The sequence below is a fragment of the Urocampus carinirostris genome, chromosome 8 (assembly GCF_059441175.1).
Source record: "Urocampus carinirostris isolate Australia breed hairy pipefish chromosome 8, RoL_Ucar_1.0, whole genome shotgun sequence".
Taxonomy (NCBI): Eukaryota; Metazoa; Chordata; class Actinopteri; order Syngnathiformes; family Syngnathidae; genus Urocampus; species Urocampus carinirostris.
Window position 1 is genome coordinate 36,825,141 of NC_142356.1, and position 27,653 is coordinate 36,852,793.

The following is a 27,653-nucleotide window of genomic DNA, read 5'->3' on the forward strand; positions in this document are numbered from 1 at the left end:
ACTTTTTAGAAGAAGTAGTGAGTAACTTTAACAAATGACGTTTAAACCTGCCCAACACTGGTGACCGAACACGAGGTAAACAAAGGGAACCGGCTCTCAATTTGTGGAGAGCCTGCTCCTGTCGTTCATTACCAAGAGCTGGCCCATGAACCCGTTACGTTCGCGAATGACACATCAAGGAGTACACCATCACGCAAGTGTGAGTACATTTTGAACACTTTAAATTCGAATAAACTTAAAAAAAAGTTCGCCTACCTTGTCTGAGGTTGTGGTGATAAATGGCGAATTGTGTGCGTGTGTGACGCGTGATGAGAACTGTTGTCAGTCACAATCAAACGACTGAGTTTGATTTGCGTTCAAAGAATGTCATTATTTGGCTCTCTTTATGACGTGCGCCATTGTACGTTAGCAATGCTAGGTCACAAATCAAATCTGGACAGTTATATTTGACCGTCAGATTGGTAAGCACAAAGATATTTATATTTCTATCTTTTGTAATTAAATAATACTTATTTTGAGGAACGTGTCTTAAGCACTTGCGTGTAAAGATTAACCACATTGAATATTAACCATACTAATTAACAGTCACGATTGTAAAATAGATAATAAATAAAACCATGGGCGTAACCGGGCTTTTTTGGGGGGGTGCACAAGCACCTTCAATTTCAACCCACGCACCCCCGAAAAATTATATCGTTTAAAAACTATCCTTTCCTCAATAAAGGATAAGCTTAAACATGATGGGCAACGCTGGATTAGAAAAACTGAGACGGAACAAAATGGAAACAACGCAGAGTCGAAAATACCCCACTGCCTTAAAATGGTTTAGTCCATTTAATTCCTACCACCGCTCTCTTAAAACATCCTATACAGAATACAATTTAAAATGTATTCGAGAATGATCTGTTTTCTCCTTATTAGTTGACCACATTACATAACATTGATACAATGCACTATTGTTTTTATATTGTATTATTATTATTATTACAATTTAAGCCAGTTTTCCAAGCACTGCGTTGTGCTCGATTTTTGCCTATTTACAATTATCGTCTTTTATCTTTTGTTTCCTACTCAAAGTCTTTATTATATATTTTACCCTGGAGTGCCATGTTTAATCGTGTTGCACACAATATGTCACAACGTAGTTATCAATGACAATAAAGACCATTTAATTTATTCTATGTTGTCATCACATTTTTATGATGTATCTATAAACCATTAGCTATTTAAAAAAGTCATGAATTGATACTGAATTCTTATATTTTTTGTAATAAAAGAGTTTGTATTTGAAAACACAGAGGCATATTATTTACTAATTGTTTTATCGTTTATTACTTTTTTAAATTTTAACCAGCCAGACTCTCCGGGTGAAAAGCACCCCAAAGCTCTGAACCTAAATTTGGCCCTCAATAAACTACTACTTGGCTATCCTAAATATATTTCCAATTATTTATCATACAATGCTTGTAGCATTTATTGATTGATTGGCCACAGCTCACTATGCGCATAGACTACCAAGAAACTGGTGTTTCTCATCCTTTTTTTAGCTAAATAAAACTAATGTTTAAACTATATTTCCAGGGCAGTTTCATGTTTTTTTTTTTAAATTAAATTGTTATGTTGTCCAAATTGACAATATATACATTTTCTTATCATTTGTGGGCACGTTGGCTCAGGAGGTAATCATTTTGCTGTGCATTTTTATTTTACTAGGTTTCTAATTTGTGTTTTAAGTTTTACAGAATTTTTAATGTTTTTTTGTAGAAAAATACAAAAGTATTATTTAAAATGAGAATAAGTTATCTGCCTGTGGTACAAATTTTTTTTCCACTAAGGAACAATTTTCTTTGTTTTTTTTTTCTCATTTTTTGTAAAATAAAATAAAAATTCGGCAAGTTTATATTTAAGATTTTTACTTTTTTTGCTTTTTTTGCAGTGCAATCTTATAGAGTTTCATCAAACAAAACAAGTTATTTAAAGGGAGAGTGTGTATTTGACCATTTGATGTTGCTGTATTGTGTAGTGCAACCAAAAACAAGTGCTTAACAGCACATTGAAAAATACAAACTACAGATTGACCAAAGGCACTGTTTTGCCCAGCCTTTCTGAGGTTTATGGGTACCCTTAGCAGCAAGATGACGGACAATTAAGTCAGCTCCCTTTTGGTGAGGCTCATGTAAAATAAATGCGAAAATTCTCTACCTTATTAAAAGTAATGCACAGCTATATAACAATCTATGTATTTGAGCTTATTTTTAAAATGATTTTCACTTTTAATGCATGATGCTTTTTAACCAAAGAGCGCTAAATACTACCCTGTACTACCTCATGAGCAGATAATTATTTTATAAAAAGGCAAAACAAGTAATCTGCTGCCACCTACTGCTATGAATGTTTCAGCTGATCACTGGAAGAAAGCAAAGATTCTCAACAACGGCATTTTATTTGCAAGGAGAACATTTCTTGCAGCACACTAGACTAGGTCTCACGGAAAAGGAGTTGAAAAATACCGATAGACAACAGTGGATTGAAACTAAAAAAGCCCTTTTCACATTGGTGACCTACAGGCCTACTGTGATGAACACATCCATTTTATAACACAGTTAAATGCAAGCAATTTTGTATGAGGAATTAATCTTTCTGTCTGCTCGTTGTCTGGAAATTCTACTTTTTTATCAGCCTCAATGGAGAGTGCTGAAGACCAGCCGGAAGATGCTGCGGGCGTGGAGGCGGAAGTTGGAGATACGCAGCCGCAGGCTGATATTGAACAAGATGCAAATGAGGATGCAAACGTGCCCCCCCCTCCGCAAGTACATGCCACTGTCAAAATACCTAGATCAGTTTTTCTCAAGTAGGTCGCAAACCCGTTTTAATTGAGTTTCAGGTTTTTGCCATGGCAAAATCAAGCTCAAAAAATATAATAATGGAGGGTCGACTTGCTGGGAGGTCTTAGGGGAGGTCACAGATTCGAGCTTCGGCCAAGTCAGCCCTAAGACTTAGAACACTGGTACCCATTGTCTCCCTGCTTGGCGCTCGGCATTCGGGGTTGGAATTGAGGGGCTTGGTCACCTAATGACTGAAATTCGGGAAAAATCCAACCCCCCAAAAAAGTTTAAAAGAAATAAAATAATGGAAGGTTATTTACACTCCTTAACAGTAGATGGTGATAATGCCCTGCAAATGGGATTTGAAACACACCACAGAAAGAGTGGTACAATTTGTTCTCGCACGTTAATGCTAGGGGCAGATGAGTGGTTAGTGCGTTAGCAGCACAGTTTTGAGATCAAGGGATTAAATGCAGCTACCAGCCTTCCTGTGTGGAGTTTGCACGTTCTCCCCGTGCGTGCGTGTGATTCCTCCGGGCACCCCGGTTTACTCCCACATTCCCAAAAAAAACTGGCTGGTCCAAATTGTCCGTAGGTGTGAATGAGTGAGTGAGTTTTCGGCCTCTGTCAGTTGAGGATGTCTCCTACCCACTGCCCGAAGATAACAGGGATGGGCACTGGCACCCCAGCGATCCTACTGTGGATAAGCGGTACAGATGATGGATGGCTATGGTGTTAGCCAAAAGCAGATACAGTGGAGAGTATGTGTGATTTGGAATTTATTATTTGGAAGAAAAAGCTACTGAATGGAAGCATTTTGGTTTTCATTAAAAAAGGAATAATTGAGTTTTTAAGGGACAACGTGTATTATTTGACCTCTGGATGATGCTGTTTGGTGTAGTACAGGGGTGTCAAACTCCTTTTCACAGAGGGTCACATCAGCGTAATGGCTGTCCACAAAGGGCTTGATGTAGATTATAAATACTGAATAGCTAAATTTAATCGAAGGGTATGTAAAATAAATGTAACTACACCTTTATGTCAAATAACGCTGAATTGGATGCTTTGAAAAATATTGCGACACGTATATAATACGTTATGAACTAAATATAAGCAAATGTTTTTGGACATTCTTGGGATAATTTATTCCGAAATCTTACTTATTGGCATTGATATGGAAACCCTGCTGTATTGAGGCAGTAAGTTGTTGACATGCATGGTTTGAAACATAATTTTTGGTCAAAGTACTCTTTTGTCCCAATGTTTTTAGACACGCAGACATTTTAAGCTCTCGTGGGCATAAAATTATGTGGCGGGCCACATTTGGCCTATGGGCCATTAGTTTGACACATTTGATGTAGTGCATTTGAAAACCTGTGCTACAAAACACAAGGAAAAATACAAACAAAGGAAACTCCAAAGTGACTAAATTTCATCAAATTGTTTGCCAAGCCTTTCGCAAGCTTTTTGCTTTTGTTTGGTTACCCATAGCAGCAAGATAACCAACAATTAAATCAGCTCCTTCTAGATGAGGCTCATGTTATGTCAAATAGATAAATAATTAAATTAACCTGAGAGTATTTTAGAAAATGCATGTTTTATGTATTACATGTATTTTCGTTACGTGAATGAATTAAGTTCTTTTTACCACGTAGACGTTCTGAAATATATACACTGTCCCTTTAAGGCACTGGTGTCAAATATGCGGCCAGCGGGCCGTATCAGGCCCGCCTAGAGTTTTAATCTGGCCCACGAGACAAGGGCTAGAGAAGTACTAGAGAAGAATAAACTGTTTTTTTTATATGTCTACTTGATGTCGCCAAACCAGGTGGCACTCGCAAAGCAACTGGAGCTATATTTCTGTCTGTCTCTCTGGCTCACTCGCTTTCTCTCTGTGGCTGTCTGTCGCTCTCTGTTTCTCTCTCTCTTCTTTTTTCTTCTCTTTTTCCTGTCTCTCTCTTTATCTATTTCCTTTTCTTTCATTTTCTCTCCTTTCTCACTTTCTCTTTCTCTATTTTTTTATTCTATGTTTTTCTCTCTCACTTTTTCTATTTCTTTCTTTCTTTTTCCATCTTTCTTTCCCCCTTTCCTCTCTCTTTACCTCCCTCTCATTTTTTCTCCCTTTCTCTTTCTCTTATGTGCTATCTCTTTCCTTCTCTATTTTTTTTTTGGTCTGTCTCCCTTGTTCTCTCTTTTCTCACTCTCTCTCTTTCGTAATCTTTCTCTTAAATCTACTAGTCTGGCCCCGTGAGATTTTTTTTAGCATGTGGTCCCCAGCTAAAATGAGTTTGATACCCCTGCTTCAAAGGGAATATTATTACTTGAAATCGACTTTGGTTTTGCTGGTCATTCTGATTTTTGGGAAAAAATATTAATATAATGTACTATTTCTGTCTTAAACGGAACAATCTTTTCATTCATTACATTTGAGAGGTGGCTTTCTTAACTGATTTGGGCCGAGGGCCTCACAGCTCATATTTATGGCGGGATTGTGGGTGCTGAAGTCAGCCCATTTGAGAACTAATTATCAGGATAATGTGTTGTTTGTTATTTTTTCAAGATCCAAAGAATGATTGTGGTTAACCTGTTACTGTCATTGTTGTGAAAGGACCAGCCTGCGTCCGAGCCACTTGATGTAGGTTCACAACAAGATAGCAGTGTTGTTGAAGAAGATGCTCAGAACATCCAGCCTGGTGTGTTTATTGACAAAGTAGCTTTCTTGTAAACATACCGTATTTTCTGAACAATAAAGCGCAGCCAAAAACCCCTAATGGGTCAGAAATTTGAAAGTGCATCGTATAATCCAGTGCATTTTATCTAACCCAGAAATTTGAAAGTGCATTTTATAATCCAGTGCATTTTATCCAACCCAAATCTATCCACTAGACCACTAGCGATACAGACGACAAATGAAAAGGCATTACATCTTATCTAAAAATCACACTATTTTTGTTATGGTACCAGATATATTAGAAAAATGAGAAAACACAAAGTGAATAAAAATTGTTATAACATTTTATTTCACTTTGTCTGTGATCAAACTAAGCATTATAAGTAACAAACATTTTAAATATGGCCATGCGTTTATTTATATTTTTTATATCTTATTTATATTTTAGGATTATAAATGTACTTCCCACAATGCCCTTCTTCTCTTTTAGGTTAGAACAACCGAATGATTTCCTACATAGCTTTCTCTTTATTCAGTTCAGAATATTATGCGCAAGTCGGCGTTACAATACTGTATTTCAGTGGTCCCCAACCTTTTCTGTACCATGGACCAGTTTAATATCTGACAGTATTCTCGCGGCCTAGTACAATAATAACGTGAAAAAATTGGTACCGCGACTAAAAATAGTGTCATGATAATGATTAAAACCCTTAGTTTGGTCCGAGAAAAAGTTTTATTTATACCAATTTATAATCAAGTTCTATTTTCTTATTTTTTAACAATTCTGGTTTCATGACTAAAAAAAGTATCATATTGAGGTAAAACTTAATGCCATTTCATGTGTCATCTTTATGCCTTGTAGTCTAGTGAATAGGATCCGGCAAGCTCCCCAACGCAATCCATGTTCGAATTCCGTTGTATCCACTGTTATGTATTTGTAATCAGTGATATTGTATATTCTGACTGCAGCACAAATGCAGCACTTGTTTTTGTAACCCTAGCCCATGCTGTGCCCATACTGTAGTTTTGATTCTCTGCACCTTAAAGTCAGGTGCACTTTATAAGAATATGACAAACAAATATTTTTGGGGGGTGCTCCTTGTAAATGGTGAGCCTAATTGTGTGGAAAATACGGTATTAATATAATGTAATCCAGGCAATATTACATGATAATTACACTATAATGGAATATGATTTTTTTAATCACTCTTCAGCCCCAATGGAAAGCACTGAAGAACAGGTGGGAGATGTGCCTTCTTTTCCACAGGTAAGCTTTTGATGCCGCCAAATTTAACCAACTCTAGTCCTCAAGGTTACCTTTCTAATAGTGATGGGAAAGTGAAGCTTCATGAGGCACTCACAATTTTCATTTTATCTTCAAGATGGTGCACTTAGTTTAAAAAGTTTTTATTTTGTGTATATACCCTTGAGATATAATGTATAATTCTCAAGGAGAGTCCTTATTGTTTATTTTAAGGGACAGTATATGACCACTAAATATCGCTTTATTGTGTATTGCAACCGAAAACAACTGCTACAAAACGCAAGGAAGAATACAAAGTACAGAGACTCAAAATAACCAAACCGCACCGTTTTGCTTCTCATTTTCTCGCCCAACCTTTCACAAGGTTTTTGGTGGTACCCTTGACAGCAAGATGGCGAACATTCATGTCAGCTCCATCTAGGTGAGCCTCATGTTATGTCAAATAAAAACAAATTTCTCTACCTACTAGTATTACCAAAACATGCACGTTAATGTGATTGATCATATATTTTTTATTATTATCCAAATATATATAGATTTTAATTAATTATTAATTTTTTACCACTAGGAAGCCACAAATAATACACAATTTCCCTTTAAAGTTATTTAAATTGTTGATCTCCTCTTCTTTTCAAACCACTAGTGACGCCTCGTGATATCAAAAAAAGCACAAGTGCATCACAAGCTTTATCTGCCAACTACTTTTCCACAATTTTTCAGTTGTTTCCCGCTTCCCATGTACCCATTGAAACAAACATGTTTGTAATAAGGTAAATGCAAAACTCGCTGATGAGTCTATCGGATTAAATCGTGATTGACGGGGTGAAAAATCTATAAAATGTTTGATAAGTGCACTAGAGTTAAGCTCTGACCTTGACCTTTAGTTTTACTTTTTGTTTTTAAACCAATTATGAACACAGATTCACATTTACATTAATTGTGTTTAACCTTACAGTTTTTTTTACAGGATCAGCCAATGTCTGAGCCAGTGGATATGGAATCACAGACAGATGGCATTGGTGGAGTGAACCAAGTTGCAATTAATGAAGAAAATGAGTTCCCCTCAATTCAGGTAATAATTGACGTAAAAATATAAAAATGAAGTTGATTGATCACATAGTTCTTTTACTTGGTCACATTCCATGACTGCCTACACTTTAGGAGATTGATAATCTTGAACTCGAAACTTTCATTTCACAGGATCAGTCTGGAGCCGAGCTAGTTGATATGGGTTCACAGGCAGATGTCGATGTTCTTGATGAAGGCCCTGTTGTAAACATACCATCTGGTACAAATTAACAAAACCTAAATCCAAATGATAATAGATTACAATCATATCACAATGCCACTTTATATGGTCCTGGTGTCTTTGTATTTTCTTAGTCCCAGTAGAAGACGCTGAAGACCAAGTTGGAGAATATGGGGGAATTGAGGTATGAGTTTTTTTGTTTTTATTTTATAGACATACACATTTATTTGTATATTCTTATTTATTTGATCACATATTTACTTTAATTTTTAATGGTTCTGTCATATTCACAGGATCAGCCTGGATCTGAACTTGTTGATTTGGTCTCGCTACCAGGTAGCAGTTTGGCTGAAGAAGACCTTGCTCTGCACATGCTCTCTGGTCTGTTTAATACAGAACTGGCTTAACAAACACTGTAGAAAATTGAAATGCAATAACTCCCAAATGTATGTTTCAGGGCGGGACAGTTTTTCCGATGGTCTCTCACCACCCCACTTTAAAATAGAAGGGGATATCGAGGATGGGGCGGCACCCACAGAAGATACTGAAGATGATGATTTTGTTGTTCTCGATGCTGAACATGTGTGTTGTTTTTTCTTTGTCAGCTAATTTATCAATTGAGATGAAACATTTTTTAATGAATATTACAAATCTGCAGTGTCTGGTATGTAGTTCTGTAAAAATTAACTTGATTTCATATTTTGACAGCCTATGATGGTAAAAAAGCAGGCAGCACTGAAAATTCAACTTGTCAAGGAACTTGACAGGCTTACCATGGAACTAAGAGAGCAGGTAACATAATTTTTATTATGTAAGTCTATAACGCATTTGCATTGGTCATTCCCGTTTTACCTCTTTGTGGTACCTCTGCAGAAAGGGGAGGAGAAGACGGAGGCCCGCCAAACTGAAGATTTATATGTAGAGTTGTTAGGGGAACAGGAGAGACTAAAACGACTTCAGGAAATACTTGATGAGCACCAGAAGGCAAAGATTTTGGCTGAAGAAAAACATAAACTAGTGCAAGAGGAACTTAATGCAGTTAGGGCTTCTCATTCCAACATCAACAATCACTGTATCCTCACTAGGCTCAATGGTGAGATGTAGCCATTTTCCCATTTGCCATAGATCAAATGAGAAAAAAATCCAAAAAGAGTTGCAGAAACACTTGTAAACTGTGTTAGAAAATTTGAAACACTACCGTAAATATTCATTTACCACAAATCAAACTGAAAGTCAGACATGGGGAATACCACAGCATTACTTAAAAAGTGGTCGGCGGCGCCCTCTCTTGGCTGCGGCTGCATCGGGTCAGATGCAATCGACATTTCGTTCTGTGTACATTGTTACACAGAATGACAATACAAGGAAATTATTATTATTATTATTATTATTAGTTATTGTAAAGTCCAAGTCAAGTCATGTTTATTTATATAGCCCTTAATCACAAAGAGTCTCAAAGGGCTGCACAGACCACAGATTATTGCAAACCACCGAATATTATGATACCATCCCCTGATCTAAAACCTACATGAGGGCAAATAATACACAGATATTGTCAACATAAAATATAGGTTATTCATATGCTATACAGGCCACTACTTTTTTGCTACATTTTGAGAGCTGCGGCTTTGAATACGGTGTACCTTATACTCATTTTATTTCATGGCAGTAAAAACATTTTTCTAACATTTTCAACATTTTGGCCTGTACTTTATTCAATATTTACAACATAGTCATGCTTTTTAAACTTTTTCACCCACAGATTGTCATCAGCGTGAATGTCAAGTTTTTTAAAGTTTCTTTTAGTACTCGAAAAAAAACAAGCACATACAATTTGGTCCATTACTGCTGCAACCACAAATGACAGAAACATATGTGCTTGTCTTTGTAATCGCCATCTTGAATAGTTACATGATCCTAAAACATGTGACGTAAAGTACTGGGAGCAGAACTGATGCCTAATTCCCCACGTGGTTGGTGCCAGGCTTGCGCCTTGTTTAAAATGTAAGAAATGGACGTGAATTAGTTCATTTTTATGGCTGTTTAAGCTTGCCAAATTTTAAGCGCCCTTTGGTCAGCAGCCACTGGCCTGGGTTACAAAAATAGATTAAAATCTTTCTGGCAAGGGTAAATCTTTGGGATTCAAAATTCCACATTTGTTTTTGCCCCAGATTAAATTCACCATAAGGGACTCGGCAAACTTCTACATGTAGGCCCTTATAGAACCATCCGCCGTCTTTGACTCCAAGCCTGTGAATGGTTTAATTAAAATTAGATTTGTCTTAAATGTCATTAATAACAATGAAAAGCACATTTTCCTAACGAGATTAGACATGGAACTCTAACACGTAATAAAAACCTAAATGAGAAAAATAAGATATAAAAAATGTCTGGCTACATAGGCAAAGATATTTACAAGGTAGTGCTTGGACACTGGCCTAAGTTGTAATGGCTTCCAATCGTTAATTCATCCTTCCAATCCGTCCATCCTTCCATCTATCACACACTGATACCAGTAGTACATAGAATTAAATTTCCTTTGCAAAAAAATGACTGATGAACTTAAAGAAATACAGTAAAATCCCCAGCATTATTGTTTTGAATGAATGAACGAAAACTTTATCTCGAACATCATAAAATAAAAACAGGACAAAAACAATGACTCAACAACAAAAATAATGTTAACATAACATGTTCGAAAGGGGGTAGTAAGAAGCAGACGCTTATTTTCCCTACCCCTTCATCTTCCCTCTTAATTACATTTTACGGATAGCTCCTCTTTTATGTCTAAATATAACAACATCTCACGGATATACATATTACATAGGTCGGATATCAATAATTATAATAATAAAAATTGTCTCATATTTTATACACTAATCATCGTAGTACCCATCTATTAACCGCTTATCCGAGGTCGGGTCGCGGGGGCAGCAGCGTTAAAAGGGAAGCCCAGACGTCCCTATCCCCAGCCACCTCCTCCAGCTCATCCGACGGGACCCCGAGGCGTTCCCAAGCCAGCCGAGAGACATAGTTTCTCCAACGTGTCCTGGGTCGCCCCCGGGGCCTCCTGCGTGTGGGGCATGCCCGGAACACCTCCCGAGGGAGGCGTCCCGGAGGCATCCTTATTAGATGCCCAAGCCACCTCAACTGGCTCCTCTCAACGCGGAGGAGCAGTGGCTCTACACCGAGTCCCTCCCGGATAACTGAGCTTCTCACCTTATCTCTAAGGGAGAACCCAGTCACCCTGCGGAGGAAACTCATTTCGGCCACTTGTATCCGGGATTGTGTTCTTTCGGTCATGACCCAAAGTTCATGACCATAGGTGAGGGTAGGAACGTAGATCGACCGGTAGATCGAGAGCTTTGCCTTTCGGCTCAGCTCCCTCTTCACCACGACTGACCGGTACAGGGTCTGAATGACGGCAGACGCTGCACCGACTCGTCTGTCGATCTCCCGTTCCATCCTACCCTCACTCGTAAACAAGACCCCAAGATACTTGAACTCCTCCACTTGGGGCAAGACCCCTTCCCCAACCCGGAGGGAGCATACCACCCTTTTCCGACTGAGAACCATGGCCTCGGACTTGGAGGTGCTGATCCTCATCCCAACCGCTTCACACTCGGCTCCGAATTGCTCCAGCGAGAGCTGAAGATCACAGCCTGAGGAAGCCAACAGCACCACGTCATCTGCAAAAAGCAGTGACGCAATGCTTAGGCCCCCAAACCGGAATCCATACCCTCCAAGGCTGCGCCTAGAAATTCTGTCCATAAAATTTATGAACTGAATCCGTGACAAAGGGCAGCCCTGGCCTTTTAGTAATAATAATCAATAATAATTATTTTGTTAACATTGCATTAATATAATGACAGTTTACCAAATCTGATTCTAATGACTGTGTAATAGTCATTAGAATGCAGTGAATATTGTTATCGTCTACCATTGTGAGAACCAATATCTTAAAAAAGTTAGCTATCGGCACATATACTGATATCCGTACTGTTCTTGTCCATCTACGGTATGTAACTTGTGACTAAAACAAGATGTTGAACTGTAATGCATCATATCATTTTTCCAAGCATAATGTAAGGACTCCCTTTGTCAAAGTTTCCTTTACCATATATGCTGTTTTCTTTTTCTTTATTTGCATAGTAAACCAGTTGCAGACTGATCTGGAAAAAGTGAATTTACATGTTGTCTTCACGCACGAAGTCAGTGAAGATCTGCTATCTCACGTCAAGGCAACAAAAAATACCACAAAAATACTTCGTGCCAAGAAATCGAAGGCTGAAGAACAGAAACTCAAGCAGGTAAAGAAGCTTGAATGAAATACATGTGACACATTGGTTCCACACCACCTGTTTATAAAGATGTTGGACTTTCTATCTTTTAAGATTTAAAAATTTAAATAAATTTGAATTAAATCAAATGCTAGGATTTTGGGTAAAAGAAATTAGTTATGTATTTGCTTCACAGTGGCTTCTTATATGAGCAAAAGATTAGAGCAATGAATTCATTGGAAGAGCACCCAGAACAACAGTGTAAACAAAAACTGCAATATCAAAACAAAAGGCTATCAGCTATTTGCAATATTTGTGTACAAAAAACAACAAAAAGAAGTACCTTTACACAAACACAAGCACGCTTGAGTGAGGCGCTACAGCAGCAGGGCACAATGGCAAAAAGGATCAGGATGTCCTCTTGATTTATACGTGCCATAGCCTCATAGAAACACACTAAATGTACATTTTCCATTGAATTTTCACACCATATCCACACATTAAAGTCCAAAAACATGACATCAGAAAAAAATGTTTACAGGCCTCTAATTATCTGCTTTAATGCTGTTGATGTTGTTGATTCCAAATTCAGAAACATTGACATGTGCATTAGGCAATTGGCCTTCAGAAATTGCATCTGTCCAAATAAAGACCAGCAGGGAAACCCATATTTGGTTTGTTCCACATAGGTATACTGGATAGCCTATTCACTAGCTCATTCACACCTAGGGACAATTTTGACCGGCCAATTAACCTGACATGCATGTTTTTGGAATGTGTGGGGAAACCGGAGTGCCCGGAGGAAACCCACGCAAGCACTGGGAGAACATGCAAACTCCACACAGGAGGTTCGATCTCATGACCTCAGAACTGTGCCGCACACGCTCTAACCACTGCGCCGCTGTGCTGCCCGAGATGAAGATAGTTTTGCTAATTTTGTCTAGTGTGTCGCAGAAAAATGCCAAATATTATCCACTGCTCAAATATCTCTCTTCTCGTGATCAGCTCTAACTGTAACATTCATATCATATTTTTTTCTTGTAACCTAACATATTACTCTTATCTGCTCATGAGGTATTACAAAGAAATATATTAAATAAGCTATTTTGTTTGACTACATTGTATGTATATATATATATATATATATATATATATATATATATATATATATATATATATATATATATATATATATATATATAAACAGACAAACAGCGCATATATATTTTTATAAACAGACAAAAATAAAGTAACATTTGAAAAACTGGTTTAACATATCATGAAATAAAAGTTACAGCATACTGAATAACCGGTTTTACCTCCTTGGTCTAAACTGTCAATTTAAGTAACATGATAATTCAAGGTGGGCAGCATGGCGGTGCAGTGGTTAGCGCGTGTGTAACACAGTTCTGAGGTCATGAGGTCAAACCTTCCTGTGTGGAGTTTGCATGTTCTCCCCGTGCTTGCATCGCTTTCCTCTGGGCACTCCGGTTTCCTGCTTCATTACAAAAACATGAATGTCAGGTTAATTGGCCGGTCAAACTGTCCCTAGGTGTGAATAAGCGAGTGAGTTGTCTGTCTCTGTGTCCTGTGTCTGGCTGGCAACCAGTTCAGACTTTCCCCTACCCACAGTCCGAAGATAGCTGGGATGGGCTCCAGCACCCCCCGCGGCCCCCCACTGAGGATAAGTGGTGCAGATAATGGATGGATGGATTGATAATTCAAGGTCTGAAAAAACAACAACATAAAACTAATTTTAAACATTTCCACTTGAATCTGCGTTTGGAGACCCAAAGAGCTACAAAATTACGCCTAAGCAATAAAGTATATTGTTTCATAGCTAATGCATAAAGAACAGACAGGGTTGGGTAGGGTTACTTTAACTGGATTACTTTCAATTACTTTTGGATTACTCCAATACCAAATATGCTAATAAAAGTCAAAATAAACTAAATATTAATAAAATTACTAAATTTTGTGCAGGCTTGGAATACATGGAACGGCAAAAATGATGTTGGCAAGCTGTTTGGATTTATTTTCATTCTGTTTCTGTCGCATTTTATGTTAGTTTTGCCAGAGATCAAAGCCAGGAGAAAGAGCTTACCACGTGTTGTGAGTCATAATTGTATTCATATTTAGTTTCTTTTGTCTTTTATTAGCATATATGATATTGGAGTAATCCAAAAGTAATTGAAAGTAATCCAGGTAAAGTAACCCTACCCAACCCTGAGAACAGAATAGATGAGGCTTATTTCTGAATAAAATATGACAGGGTGCACCTAAACAATATATGAATTGGTTGATTTTTTTATGCTAGATGTGTATATATGATTATCAAGTGTATGCTGATTAAATTTTGTGACAAATTACAAACAGGATATATATGTAGAGCGCCTCACGAAGCAATTGGACAGACTAACAGAACAGATGGACTTATATGAGGCGCAGACCAAGGCCCAGGCTGAAACAACACAGGCGACCAAAGAGGCTCTATCTGAGGTATGTACAACAATAGATACCCACGATTCTACTTTGCCTACATTTTCCGTAGGTGTTAATGTGATTGTAAATTACTTATTGCGACTGTCTGGCAACCAAGCCAGGCTGTAGGTACCCAGTCTTTTTGTCTAGGTCAGCTGAAAAACACAAACATTGTTGAAAACGAATAACTGAATCAATGGATATTTTTCCCCTATTCCCATGAATGAAAAGTGGTAAACTTTTTGTCTTAATGCAAACCTGAATTCAGGCTGAAATGCAAATGGAGTCCCTGGCGATGGCTCAAAAGCAGTTGCTACAACAGTGGAACAGCAGCCTGCTCAATATGAGGAAGCAAGACGTGGAATTCGGAGCAATACAAGAGGCTGTCAGGTGAGAATGATTTACAAAGCTTTATAAATATTGTCTATATTACCATTCGGAAGTCTTTATCCCTTGGAGTTTTACATAAAAATTGTTTCAAATGTCCAGAGAATAGGCTTTATATTTGTCTATCAAAGCACAAAATTACATTCTTGGTTGTCAAATTCTCCAAGGTCTGTCAAAAACAGTATGTATTGTATAACACCTCCTAGACCAGGGCTCGGAGATACAAATGTGCTCATCCTACTTCCTGAGCATAACGTATCATTACTCAAAAGTTGTCAAGACTATTATGCGCATAGCTACAATAATATTTCAGGTAGAGTTTGGTCCAGTATATAAATATCATACTTTCCCCTATAGTTTACAGTCAAGGTGTCATAACCAACAGGCCTTTTTTGGCTGTACGTCTAAGGAAGCCTTTTTATGGAAGCTCATTAAAACAAGTTCACTGTTAAGACACCTCATGATAAAAATCCTTGGAAAAACTGGAATCAGACAGAAATGCCAGACAAGCAAATAGAGGGTGGGCGGAGCGATGCAAACAGCGTACTTCTGTCTGCCCAACGCTGTCAGGCAGCACCAGGGGTTAATACGTCAGTATTCTTGTTTGCAGTATTTTGTGAATTTTTAACAGAATAAATCTGCTTGCACCTTGTTTTGAATTCATTATCTATGTAAAAAATTAAGGTCCAAATGAACCTCAACAATCTAAAGTAATTGCAGGAGGGAGACAAGTGTTATATTTGTTGATATGGGACACCGGTAATGACATTATTTATTTATTTATGACATTATTCTTATTTCATAAATTTTATCAAATCATCTGACGACGCACAATGAAATAAAATGCGCTGAAAATGTAGATTGTGTCTAGAAAGCAAACTTGTCTTAAAATATATCGTATGGCTCTCTAAATAAAACAAAAAAATATATATATTTTGCTGTTTGGTCAAATAGGATCCCGACCCCTGTCATACACTATGATTCAAATGATGATTTAAATAATAAGCAAAAATACATGCATCATCATATAATCGAGCATTTTTAAAAATACTGGTAGGTTGAGAAATTTGTATTTGTTTTACATAAGATGAGGTTTACCTGGAGGAAGCTGACACTATGTCTGCCATCCAGACCACGTTTTGGCTATATGTCTAAGGAATCCTTTGTATGGAAGCTCATTAAACAATTTAGGTTCACTGTTGAGAAACCTTTTGACTTACATTCTTAGAACGGCCAGACAAGCACACAGAGCAATTTGATTAGGTGAGCAGTAGCGCTAGGGAAATCATTGAACACATGATAAAACCTGATATTTACACGGATATTAAGCATCCTGCTCAAAAAACTGCAGTGCATTACATAACTTTATTGTTTACAATGTTAGTTGCCAGATCATCACAGTCAAACTTGCCATGTTTTCCACATAGCGCGGCTGAGCACCAAGTGATCTTACTGGACAGAGAGATCGAAGGCAACAAGAAATGCCTAAACGAGCTGCAAGAGAAAAGCGAGACGTTTACCATGCTCCTCAATTGCGCCCAATCGGATTGCGACTTCACTCAGAATTTGATCAAGCAAAAGCAGACCCAGCATGAAGTTTTGCAGGAGCAGTACAGCACCATACTTCGCGCACTGACGCAGACAGAGCGGACCCTCGAACAACTCACTAAGGTTGACTGACAGGAGACCAACATGGCAAATCTTTTTTTGTTTACCGAACATTATTGATGAATTGTCGTTTGTACAGGAGGAGTATGGCCTGCAGGTTAGGATGACTGAACAAAGACGGATGCTGGAGAAAAACAAAACTAAACACCTTGAGTTGGAGAACGCCATCACGGCCCAAATGCTGCAAGGACTCATGGACAACAAAGCTGCTCAGTATTATCAGCGACTTACCAACAAGAAAGCCGCGCTCAAGAAAGAGAAGGTGAGCAAACATTTTGTAAAGCAGACACCATGATCAACAGTCTATTATCCAAGTCACGTTATTTGTATCTTTACGTTTAAGTTGGGCCATTGCAAGAATATCTCCAATTACACGAATGGGTTTCAAACGAGTAAATCTGGTTTTGGACATTTTAATTAAATTAATGGTAATCAGTTTAAATGCTATGCAAATATATATGTTGCTAGTTGCATTGAAAAGTAGGTATTGTGTAAAAAAAAGGGTATTCATAGTTTTTTTATCGACACTTTTGAGAATTTTGTTGCTGCTAAATCTTATTGCACTATTTTTCAGTGCATTATTTTTTACAATGCACTATTTTTTATTGCAATATTATTATGTAAGAAAATTGCTCTTACAACCTAGGCCAGTCTCCAAGCGCTTCAGTGTAAATATTTCTGCATATTTATCCTGACATTCTTTTACCTTATTTTTCTCTTTTAGTTGTATTTATTGCGTGTTAATCTTGTTTATCCTAGATTGTCATTTTTAATCTCTTTTCAAACATTTGTGATCAATGACAATAAGACAATTCTATTCTAATAAAAGCTATTTTCATGAAGTCATAATCACCTCACCTTATAATCTCTGATGCTTAGTACTGGTAAACAAAAATACTGTATTCTACAAATTTGCTGGATTTTATTTTTAGTTTTTTATGCAAATGATAAGATCCACTCAACGTCTGGTTAAGTGTACTCGCACACCAATATTAACTAAAGGCGAGTCAAAGGCAGCCACCCTCATGCCCCTTATTCCTTTGGTTTAGCTCTATCAGCTATGGCAACTGGAGAGTTCGGTAATGGCGGCTGCCCTGGAGAGCAACATGATCAATGAGAAACTGGAAAACTTGGCACGAACTCAGAAGGAGCTGGATGAAGAAATCCGAAAGTACAACAAAGTGGTAGCATCCAACCAGACCAACAGTTCATCCATCGATGCGCTCATCGCACAGAAACAGACCAACATCTCAAACATCAACAAGAAAATCGATCTTATTGCGGCACGAACTGGGGTAGGGATTTTTTTAGATTCATTTTAGGATTAAATCTCTTGCCATCCGAGATGTTTGCCTAAAAAACAAACTAAATTTGATATCCGTGTTTGCAGCACGAAGACCTCAGTCCGTTGCAAATCAAGGCAGAATCAATCAAAACGCAGATTGATGGATTATCCCAGAAAATCAAGATTGATCAGCAGATGTGGCTAAAGCATCAGGGAACACTAATCGGAATAACTGTCGACATACAGACACACAACAAGGAATACAGCAAATTGCAGGCGAAGTTCACAGTGATCTGTCAGAAGAAAATTTACCTAGAACGTACGTTGCGGATTGAGCAGAGCTCACACTGGCACATTTCCAGAAACAGTGCTTTCCACTATTCTTGACCCCTTATAAACTTTATAAATATTCGCATATTTCAGGCTTCAAATTTATAGATAAAAAATACTCAAAATATTGTTTTTAAGAATCGGCGACATGTGAGACACAACAGTGAAAAGAAAACTACATGCATTTTTAATATGCTATCAAGTAAAACAACATTGAAAGGTAGACGCAAAAAAAACAAACCCCATCGTACAACCTCCTTTCGCTGCGATCACAGCCACAAGTCTTTTGGGGATGTCTCTAAAAAAATTTCACATCTTGAAACAAACATGTTTGCCCTTTCCTTCTTACAAAACTGTTCAGGTTCCATAAAGTTTGTCTACAGCATTTTTCAAATCATCCCACAAATGCTCTGTGCGATTGAGGTCTGGACTTAGGCTTGGCCATTCTAACACCTTCATACTCTTAGTTTCAAACCATTCCATTGTGGATTTTGTTTTAGATTTCTGGTTGTTGTCCTGTTGGAAGGGGAACTTGCACCCAATTATATTTTCAGGATGATATGAAGTGTAACCCTTACACCAAATGTAATGATTTGCATTCAGCCCAAAAAGTTCAATTTTGGTCTCATCTGACCAGAGCACCTTGTTCCACATGCTATTTGTCTCTCCCATGTGGCATCTAGCAAAGCCAAACAGGCCTATTTGTGTTATTATTTCAGAAAGGGCTTTCTTCTCGCTCTTCTATAAAGGACAGATGTATGCAGAATACGACTAATAGTTGTTTACGCTCAGATTGTCCCACCTTAGCAGGTCATCCAATGAGTTAATCGGCCTCTTGTTTCCTTCTATGATGAGTTTTCTCTTTTTTAGAGACGGTTTAGATGGACGGCCAGGTCTTGGTTGGTTTGCAGTTTTTTTATGCTCTCTATTTACATATTATTGCTTGCACAGTGCTCCGGGAGATGTGTAAAGTCCTCTTGTATCATGTTCCTGCTTTAAACATTTCCACAACTTTATCACAGACCTGCCCGGTGTGTTCTCTGGTCTTCAAACGCTTACTGTTCTCGAGTGTCTCCTTTCACAGACCTATGAGCCCATCACGTAGCAGATGCATTTAAACTGAGACTTAATGCACTCTGTTTATCATAGTTACTCATTCAGGTCGACATTGGATAATTCAGAAGTTATCAGGCAAATTCTGGAGTCAGTTGGCTAAGCTGAGAGAAGATGTGGCCAATGTCTTATCAGCAACCTCTTTTTATGTTTTATTTTTTTCGTTGTAAATGAAATGTAAAATGTTGAAATAATTTGGTTACACTTCACGGTTGAGTCTCCCATATTGTTGATTTTCAGTTTTTTTGCTATAATTTTGAAGCCTGAAATGTTGCAATCTTTCAAAACGTTCCTTGGAGGGCCAATATATTGGCTAGACACCGAATGCATTCTGAATCTGATGGTTTCCCTGCAGGTCAGCTCGAAGTCCTGCACCGTGAGATGAACGAGGTGGAAAGAAGCAATAAGATGCTTCAAAGAGACTTGCTAAAGCTCAACACACTTCTGAGCAAGAACACACAGTTGCAATACGCTTTGGAGCAGGAGAATGCAATGATAGAGAATGAATTTCTTCATAAGCTCAAGGTTCGCCAATTCTTGTTGCTTTTTCTCATTTGCCGAACGCTAACGTGTCACGGTGTCGTGTTCAGGAGGCCGAGCGGGAAGCTTTGGAGCTAGAAATGAGTTTGGAGAGTACGCAGGAGATAAAGGACAGACTTATCAGCAGTCTGGTGGAGGCTGAGTCAGTTCTTTGCTTAATATAAATTCCTCTATTGCTCAAGTCAGTGGTTCTCCAATGAGAGTACACCAGGGAGTGAGATTTGAAATTACATTTTAAAAACTGCTATTAAAACATGGAATTCTCCATTAAAAAAAGAGGAAAGGTAAACAGGTAAAAATAAACAAAAAGGAGTTAGATAGCTAGCTAAAATAGTAAAAAGAAATCTAAATAGCCAGATAGAAAGCTAAAAACAAAGCAAGGTAGCTAGCTAAAGAGGACCCCAAAATTTAGCTTGATAAAAGCAAAAAAGAAGGTTAAAATGTTAGCTAGATAGCATGCAAAAATTGTAAAAAGCCAGCTAGATAGCTTGCTCAATAGCTAAAATGCAGGAAGATAAAATAGGTAGTAATTAGTTAGCTAAAAAAAAAGAACATGTTTTGCTTACTTGCTTTATAAAACCCACAAATTGGAATTTTGTTTCATTTCCTGTAAAATAAATCAATAAAAAGATTTGTTTAATGCATGAATAGATTATCATTCTATTTTCCTAATCAATTGCTTAAATGATCAATACTTGTATAGATTTTTTATTTCTTCAAGAAGCCCATAAACTGGAATGTATTTATTTGAATTTTTAAAACAACAACTTTGTCAACACCAGAACAGATGGTAGACCCAAACGCGTAATGTTTCACACAAAGCATTATTGGAGAATAGAGGAAGTCAAGTGCGGGGAATCGGAGCGTGGTCGATGTGCGGAAACGGGTCAAGTAGCCGGAGCGGGAGATCGGAGGGTGGTTGATGGGCAAAACGGGTCAGGTAGCCGGAGAGGGAAATTGGAGTGTGGTCAGTGGGCAAAACGGGTCAAGTAGCCGGAGCGGGACATCGGAACGTGGTCGGTGGGCAAAAACGGGTCAGGTAGCCGGAGACGATCGGGAAGTCAGGTACAGACAAGCAGGGTACAGGTGAGGACGGGACAGATGGGAGCCAGATTCAAATAGTGCTTGCCTTGCGTATGCTGAGGTTCGCTGACGGAAGTGAATGAGTATTGAGTTTAAATAGGATGGGAACCAATCAGGCAACGAGCCACAGTTGGCGCCAAACGAACGGGCACAGGTGAGGGCAATGGATAATCGTGACAAACTTATCATGTTACTACTCAGTGTTTTACCGGAATAATTATTAAAAATAGTGTCAAGTAGACCCAGTCAATTAATAAAAAAAAACATTTTACTAGAAAATCACAATGATGGAGCACAGGTGAGCTATTTTCAGAACAGGTCCGCGGGCACCTCAACTTTCCTTAGGTGACACGTTGGAGTCCACTGGAATATAGTCTGCATCTGTCCCCTGAGCCAGACTGACTGTTTAACATCCCTGCACTACGCAGCAGCAATAAATAGTGGTCGAATATTTTACAGTGTCTTTTTAGGGATGATAGGCTAAATAATAGAATAGAATTTACTTTTATTGTCATTCTTTGTAACCATGCACACAGAACGAAATGTCAATGCACCCGTACAGTTAAACTGTAGCGAGCCGATGCAGCCTCTGCTAAACAGGGCGCCGCCATTTTAGACCCAACTGCTGTGTTGGGAGTCATTAGGTGACCAAACCCCCCAATTCCAACCCTTAATGCCGAGCGCCAAGCAGGGAGGCAATGAGTACCAATGTTGTAAGTCTTAGGTATGTCTCGGCCGAGGCTTGAATCAGCGACCTCCCAGTCTCGGAGCGGGCGCCCTACCATCTAGGCTACCGAGCTTCCCCGTACCTGACTTCCTCGATTCTCCAATAATAATCATTCCACAGGAGATACATCACTTAGAAACATTTGAGAACAGCTGTCTTAAGGCAACAGAAAAACATCTTGGACTTAGGCTTATACATTTATGAAGTACATGCAAATATGTTTGTTTGCGTCAGGCGTCAGATCATGCTGTGGGAAAAGAAGACCCATGTTATGAAAGAGACACGTTTGGTTGTGCAAGAGGATCAAGGAGACATCCAAATCATGAAGGATGATGTTCACCGTAAGGAGGTATGGGAATTTGTAAATTGCAGTTGGTCAGATTTTAAGTTGCTCACTTTTCCTGTCTTCTCCATTCTGCACAAGTGAGCACACAACAAAGCCTTTTGCAGAGCCGCACATAATTTTGTGTATTTGCTGCCTTTTATTATTTATTTTGTTGTTTATGTGTTACTGATACTGTTTTAGTACAAGTTTTGCCAAAGATAGAAAGTCATTTCAGAACGGATCAAGAGAATGATCAGATTTTGATTTTTTTTCATATTATAGCATTTAGGAGCGCCATTTTTAAAGGAGCTGTACATCATTTGAAACTATGTTCCTCTCCTGGCTTAGAGTCATGATCTCAGTCAGCTCATTCATGATGCTCGTGAAAGTTTATGCGTTCCTTAGACACACTCAACTAAACTGTTCTTTTTTTCATCTTTCTGTGGGTTTGGGTCAGAGTTCGGACTCTACTAGAAATAGGCTTATTTTTACCCTCACCATTTTCATGCTACACTGGGAACAGTAATAAAAAGAAAATAATATGGAGGCGAGCATGACGTCAGTCTCCAACACTCCCCCCAAGCCCCATTCCTGGAAATCGAATGTGCTCCGCCCCGAACAGCTCTGCTAAACATACAATAAAAGCAGTTAAGCGCAGTGGAAAATAAAGCATAAGGGCTCTTTGAACTATTTTGGGTATTGTTAACACATGCTTTTTGAGGTTACCTCAAGAACGATGCACCCCATCTTTGAGTGGAAATTTGTCCTTAGGCAAAAATGAACCGCTCACCAAACCTCCAGCAAATGATAATAAGTCATAATAAACGACCAAGTAATAATCAAAAATAAGCAATGCTTGATTTTTTTTTGACAGAATCTTGTATTCTGTAATTTACTATAAACTGCTATTGTAAACTATGAAAGATTTGTAGTGATAGGTAAGACTATAACATTGGTATGAAATCAGTTATTGCACATGCCTAAACGAGTTTATTTTGCAATGAGTAAGTAATACAAAAGGTTTTGTTTGCTCTCATATAGTCCCGTAAGCATGGACATGTGACAAAATACAGGCAATAATGAAAGTCAATACTAAATAATACATTTAATCATGCTAAATCCTGATCTAAATTATAAAAGTACATCGTTTTCTTCACCCTAATTCTTAACATCATCTGATGATAAAAGTATCTGTAATGAAATCCATGAAACCAGCGGGAAGATGTAGTTAGCTGCTTTTGATCTGTTTGACATGAAACCAATCTTGCGTCACTACTTTCAGTGTGCACGATGATCATGATAATCTGACAAAGGTTTATGGTGTTCTAGTTAATACATGTAGTCAAAAAATATATCAATTTTCATTTCATTGTAAACTAAGCTGCCATGCATTCACATCAAGTTTGTACGATATAGGCAATCCACCAAAATTCTGCTCCTTTATTTTGAGTATGATTGTGCTCTATTTTTTTCACAAAATGTTCCTCTGAATTACAGCTTTAAAAGGTCATATCAATTTCAACTATCTGCACAGGATTCTCTAAAGGAAACCCTGAATCTATCCTTCTTGTTGTAGCGTTGGCTCAATCTTTTGCTGAAGCAGCGAGATCGACTGCTGCAGGACAGCGTGTCGGTTATTGAGCGCAGGGGCTACATCGTTGAGCGCAATGAGATGTTGGCCCGCAGTACTAAAAAGGTCACCACGGTGGGGGAGCTGGAACTGCTCAATAATGGCCTACGGCGAAAGATCAAAGAGGTGCAAAAGGTGAGGAAACCACGCCAGCACGGGGTATGTTTGCATGAGGGCAATCATTTAGAAACGGACTATTGCCATTCTGGTTATGTAAATCAATGTAAATGTGGACGGAAATCCAATTCATGTTGTAGTCTCAAGTACTGTATTCCAATTGGCATCGTTCCATTAGTCTTTCATTTTCTGATTACTCGTGCAAGTACAGTATAAACAATCCTACTTGTATTGTGCAAGTCGCACCCCTGATATACGTAGGGTGCTTGAAATCCTTGAAAATGCTTGAATGTTTGTTTTCAAGGTTTGTTAAGTGCTTAAACCTTGGATGAAGTGCTTGCAAATGCTTGAAATTGTTGCCATGTTTTTTAGGTTAGGTGTGAAATAAGAGTTTTAAACTTATTTTATGGTACCAAAAAAGGATAAAGGCTACAGTTAGAGACTAAAGTTTAGGCTCCTTATTAAGTCATTAAACTGAATTTAGGGTCAGAAATAGACTTGGGGCTAGAGTGAGGTGTAGGTTTAGAAACTATGGTTTGAGACGCATATTAGGGTTCTACCAAAATTTGCTTAAAGCTACGGTTACAGTTTGAAACAGGTTTAGGGCTAGGGTTACAGCTAGGGTTAGATGGAGGGCTAGGGTTTTGAGGGTTTGGGCTGTAAGGGTTTTGAACAGATTTCAGGTTGGGGCAAGAGTTAGGGTTTGAAGTTCTTGTTTAGGCTCCCTTTCCTTTAATCTGTGCTGGATTTTTTTCTTTAAATGTCAGAACCGAAACAGATACAGGACCCAATCGCATTATTCTATGGGACATGGGGAGTCATGCATGTTAAGAAGCCGGTCTGGCGTGGAAGGACAGGACGCCAGAGACCGACGAGATCAATAACAGATTAGGGTAACGAAAATAAACAGGAGAATCTAGACGGGAACCAAAACTGGAGAAACTAACCAACAGGACAAGAATAGACGGAAAACAAAATTAAACGAAATTAAATAGTACAAAAATAAAGGGGAAATATACTGGACTGCAGATATCACAGGAAAACAGGACAGAACCCACGTCTTGTGGGGCAGAAGTTCGTTTGACGGGCTGACACTGAGGCAAGAGAGCGCTGAGCTATATATGAACAGAAAGTCAATCTCTCAATGAGCCGCAGCTGCGCCACACGGGTGGGGCCAATTGGACACCATGGCAACCATGACACACAGGTGCAGCCAAGTGGGCGCCATGGCAACCATGACATTAAATTGTACTGGCTTTGAAAAAAAATGCTTGAATTTGCCCATTAAAACATGTACAAACCCTGATTTGAGTCACCCAATTTCTTGTGCGCACACGCAGCTTCTCATATCCGGTTTTAAGCTTTCTCCAATTTACTCATTAAGAAAGCCTTGCGTCTTGGTGTTAAGTTTATAGTTTAGCAGACACTCAAAAGAGGGACAGAAGACATACAGTAAATAGATTTTGAACTTTTGAAGAACAGGAGAGAGCTCACACTTCATGGTAAGAAATTCCAATCTGTTTTAAAAGCCCTCCTCTGAGCCCTTATTAAGTCTCCTAGGTTACAGAAGCAGATCTGCCTTCAAGGGTGTGGGATTCAAAGAACAGCAATATGATTAGCCGATTGTGACAACGATGAAAACAGTTCAAAGAAGTCAAAACAACCAACAACAGTCCGCAATAATAATTTAAAAAAAAAATGAACTGGCATTCGATGCACGATCCTTTGCAGGTGTCCAATATTAAAAACAGAATAAAAATCATCATTTGATTATTAACCGAGGACGTTTACATTTTATTTTTTGCCCCACACAGCAAACATGCCACATATGTATTAATCTATATACTGTATACTGGATGCCAAGGTTGTATCCATCCGTATATAGTGTAAGTCTATGCTTTTAGCAAGCCATGTTACAAGCACATCTTGCAAACAAAAAGGACGCAGCAAAAGCGCTCACGTTTGGAGCATGTAGGAAAAGAGCATGGTCCAGTATTTCGTTAAGTTTGGTGAGTAAGGTGGATAAAAAGAAGGGTCTTATATTGTCTTATTGTACACTGAATGTTTTTATACCGCACTTTGAGTGGTGATTTATCAATGAAAAATGCGTTAAAATAAATTTGATTTGATTAATAATGATTGGGAACACAATGACCAGGGAGTTAAGGGGGGAGAGAGAGAGAGAGAGCGTAAAATGGGTCAATGCCGTCGTCTCTCAGAGAAGGGTTGGGTTAGCAGGCGTCGTACCATGACAAAAATACGACTTCTGATCCCAGTCTGACTATTTCCTGCAGGTAACATAGTGTGTGTGTGTGTGTGTGTGTGTGTGTGTGTTGAAGGCTATTTACGATGTCAAGTTTTTATTTTTCAGTTATCCAAGGAGTTTGAGCAGGAGATCAGAGAGCTGCAAGAGGGTCAGGTGTGTCCCACCAACTTTCTAAATAAAAAACATGTTGACGTCAGGATCGCTATTATGTGACTTTTTGCATAACTTCCGACCTTCCTCTTTTTCCTCTACAATACGAATTTGCAGGAAGAATTTAAGAACAAGGCCAAGAATATCCAGGAGATGATTGATGGCACGCCGTCCACCACCGCTTCGCTAGAAGCTACGCTTCAGTCCGAGAGGGAGCGGGTGCTCAACATTAGCGCGATCGTTCGGCGAGTTTGGGTGGAGATGCCCAAACACCAAGGCTCACTTTGGAAGGTTTTGCGCTCCCTGACAGAACACGAGGAACACCAAGAGAGCGCCATCCACACCGTGGGATAAGCATATTTTGGATACTTGCCTCTGCTTCGAGCTGATTGAAAATTATTATTTGCTTTGAGGGTATTTGGTCGATAAACAAGCTGAACAATTTTTACGCCAACACGGGATAAACAGCTTCTGGTTCCACTGCTGACTTATATTTCTTCAGTGTGCTGCAGAACTGAAACATGATTATTTTTCTCCAGGTTCAAACTTGTACCAAGTCTGCCGTTCTCCCCGGAAAAGGTCCATTATATTATTTACAGATATTGTCTCTGAAAATTTGCAAAGCAAAAAGTAGACTTTTCTTGTCTCTCCTGTGCGTGTTCCATTTTACTTTCGGATGAGAAAAATGCTGGAGCAGTTCTGTTGAGTTTTGTGTTAGTTAAACCCACAAAATAAATAAATTTAAAAAATGTAAACAATAATACAGTACTCTGGGCCTTGTCTATTACAGGTTACATGTGGAGAGTACGAGAGAAGGAGTGAGGTAGGGAGGGAAAGAGCGAAAGAGAGGAGAGAAGAAGATATTTAATGAGAGACAGACAGAAAAAGAGAGGGAGAAGATAAGGGAGAACCTCAGAGAGTGAGGGAGGGAGAGAGGTTTAGGAAGGAGAAGTAGGTAGAGAGAAAGTTCGGGATAGAGGAATAATTAGAGAAGGAGAGAGAATTAGGGACGCAGGGAGAAGGAGGGAGAGAGGCATGGATTTAAAGCGTGTTAGGGAATGAGAGATAAGTAGGGAGGGGAGAGAGTTGGGCAAGGAAATTTTGGGTGAGAAAAATTGATGAAGAGAGTTAGGAAGGGATTGAGAGAGAGAGAGAGATAATTAAGGATGGAGAGATGGTTAAGGGGAAGAGGACATAGGAAGGAGAGCGAGGGAGTCAGAGTTAGATAGAGGGAGAAGTAGGGAGGATGAGAGAAAGAGCGT

The 27,653-nt window shown here is 38.6% G+C and overlaps 1 protein-coding gene across 5 annotated transcripts; it reads left to right on the forward strand.

Moving 5' to 3' along the window:
* Window positions 1-180: 180 nt before the first annotated feature.
* Window positions 181-27,152, forward strand: LOC148361792 (coiled-coil domain-containing protein 40-like). Of its 5 annotated transcripts, none has more exons than XM_088342570.1 (24): window positions 181-199; window positions 2,680-2,810; window positions 5,434-5,518; window positions 6,711-6,763; window positions 7,716-7,832; window positions 7,961-8,048; window positions 8,144-8,193; window positions 8,303-8,390; window positions 8,467-8,591; window positions 8,718-8,801; window positions 8,883-9,102; window positions 12,162-12,319; window positions 14,666-14,788; window positions 15,039-15,160; window positions 16,585-16,828; window positions 16,905-17,087; window positions 17,875-18,120; window positions 18,216-18,429; window positions 19,909-20,078; window positions 20,144-20,235; window positions 22,138-22,252; window positions 23,805-23,993; window positions 26,347-26,394; window positions 26,509-27,152. In XM_088342570.1, the coding sequence occupies exons 2-24, from the start codon at window positions 2,685-2,687 to the stop codon at window positions 26,743-26,745; spliced, it is 3,177 nt and encodes a 1,058-aa protein (XP_088198696.1). In that variant the 5' UTR covers window positions 181-199; window positions 2,680-2,684; the 3' UTR covers window positions 26,746-27,152. The 5 variants fall into 5 exon arrangements, with proteins under 5 accessions (XP_088198696.1, XP_088198695.1, XP_088198697.1 ...); XM_088342569.1 differs by lacking the exon at window positions 181-199 and adding an exon at window positions 427-461; XM_088342571.1 differs by lacking the exon at window positions 181-199 and adding an exon at window positions 427-461 and having other exon boundaries at window positions 7,728-7,832.
* The last annotated feature ends 501 nt before the right edge of the window (window positions 27,153-27,653 follow it).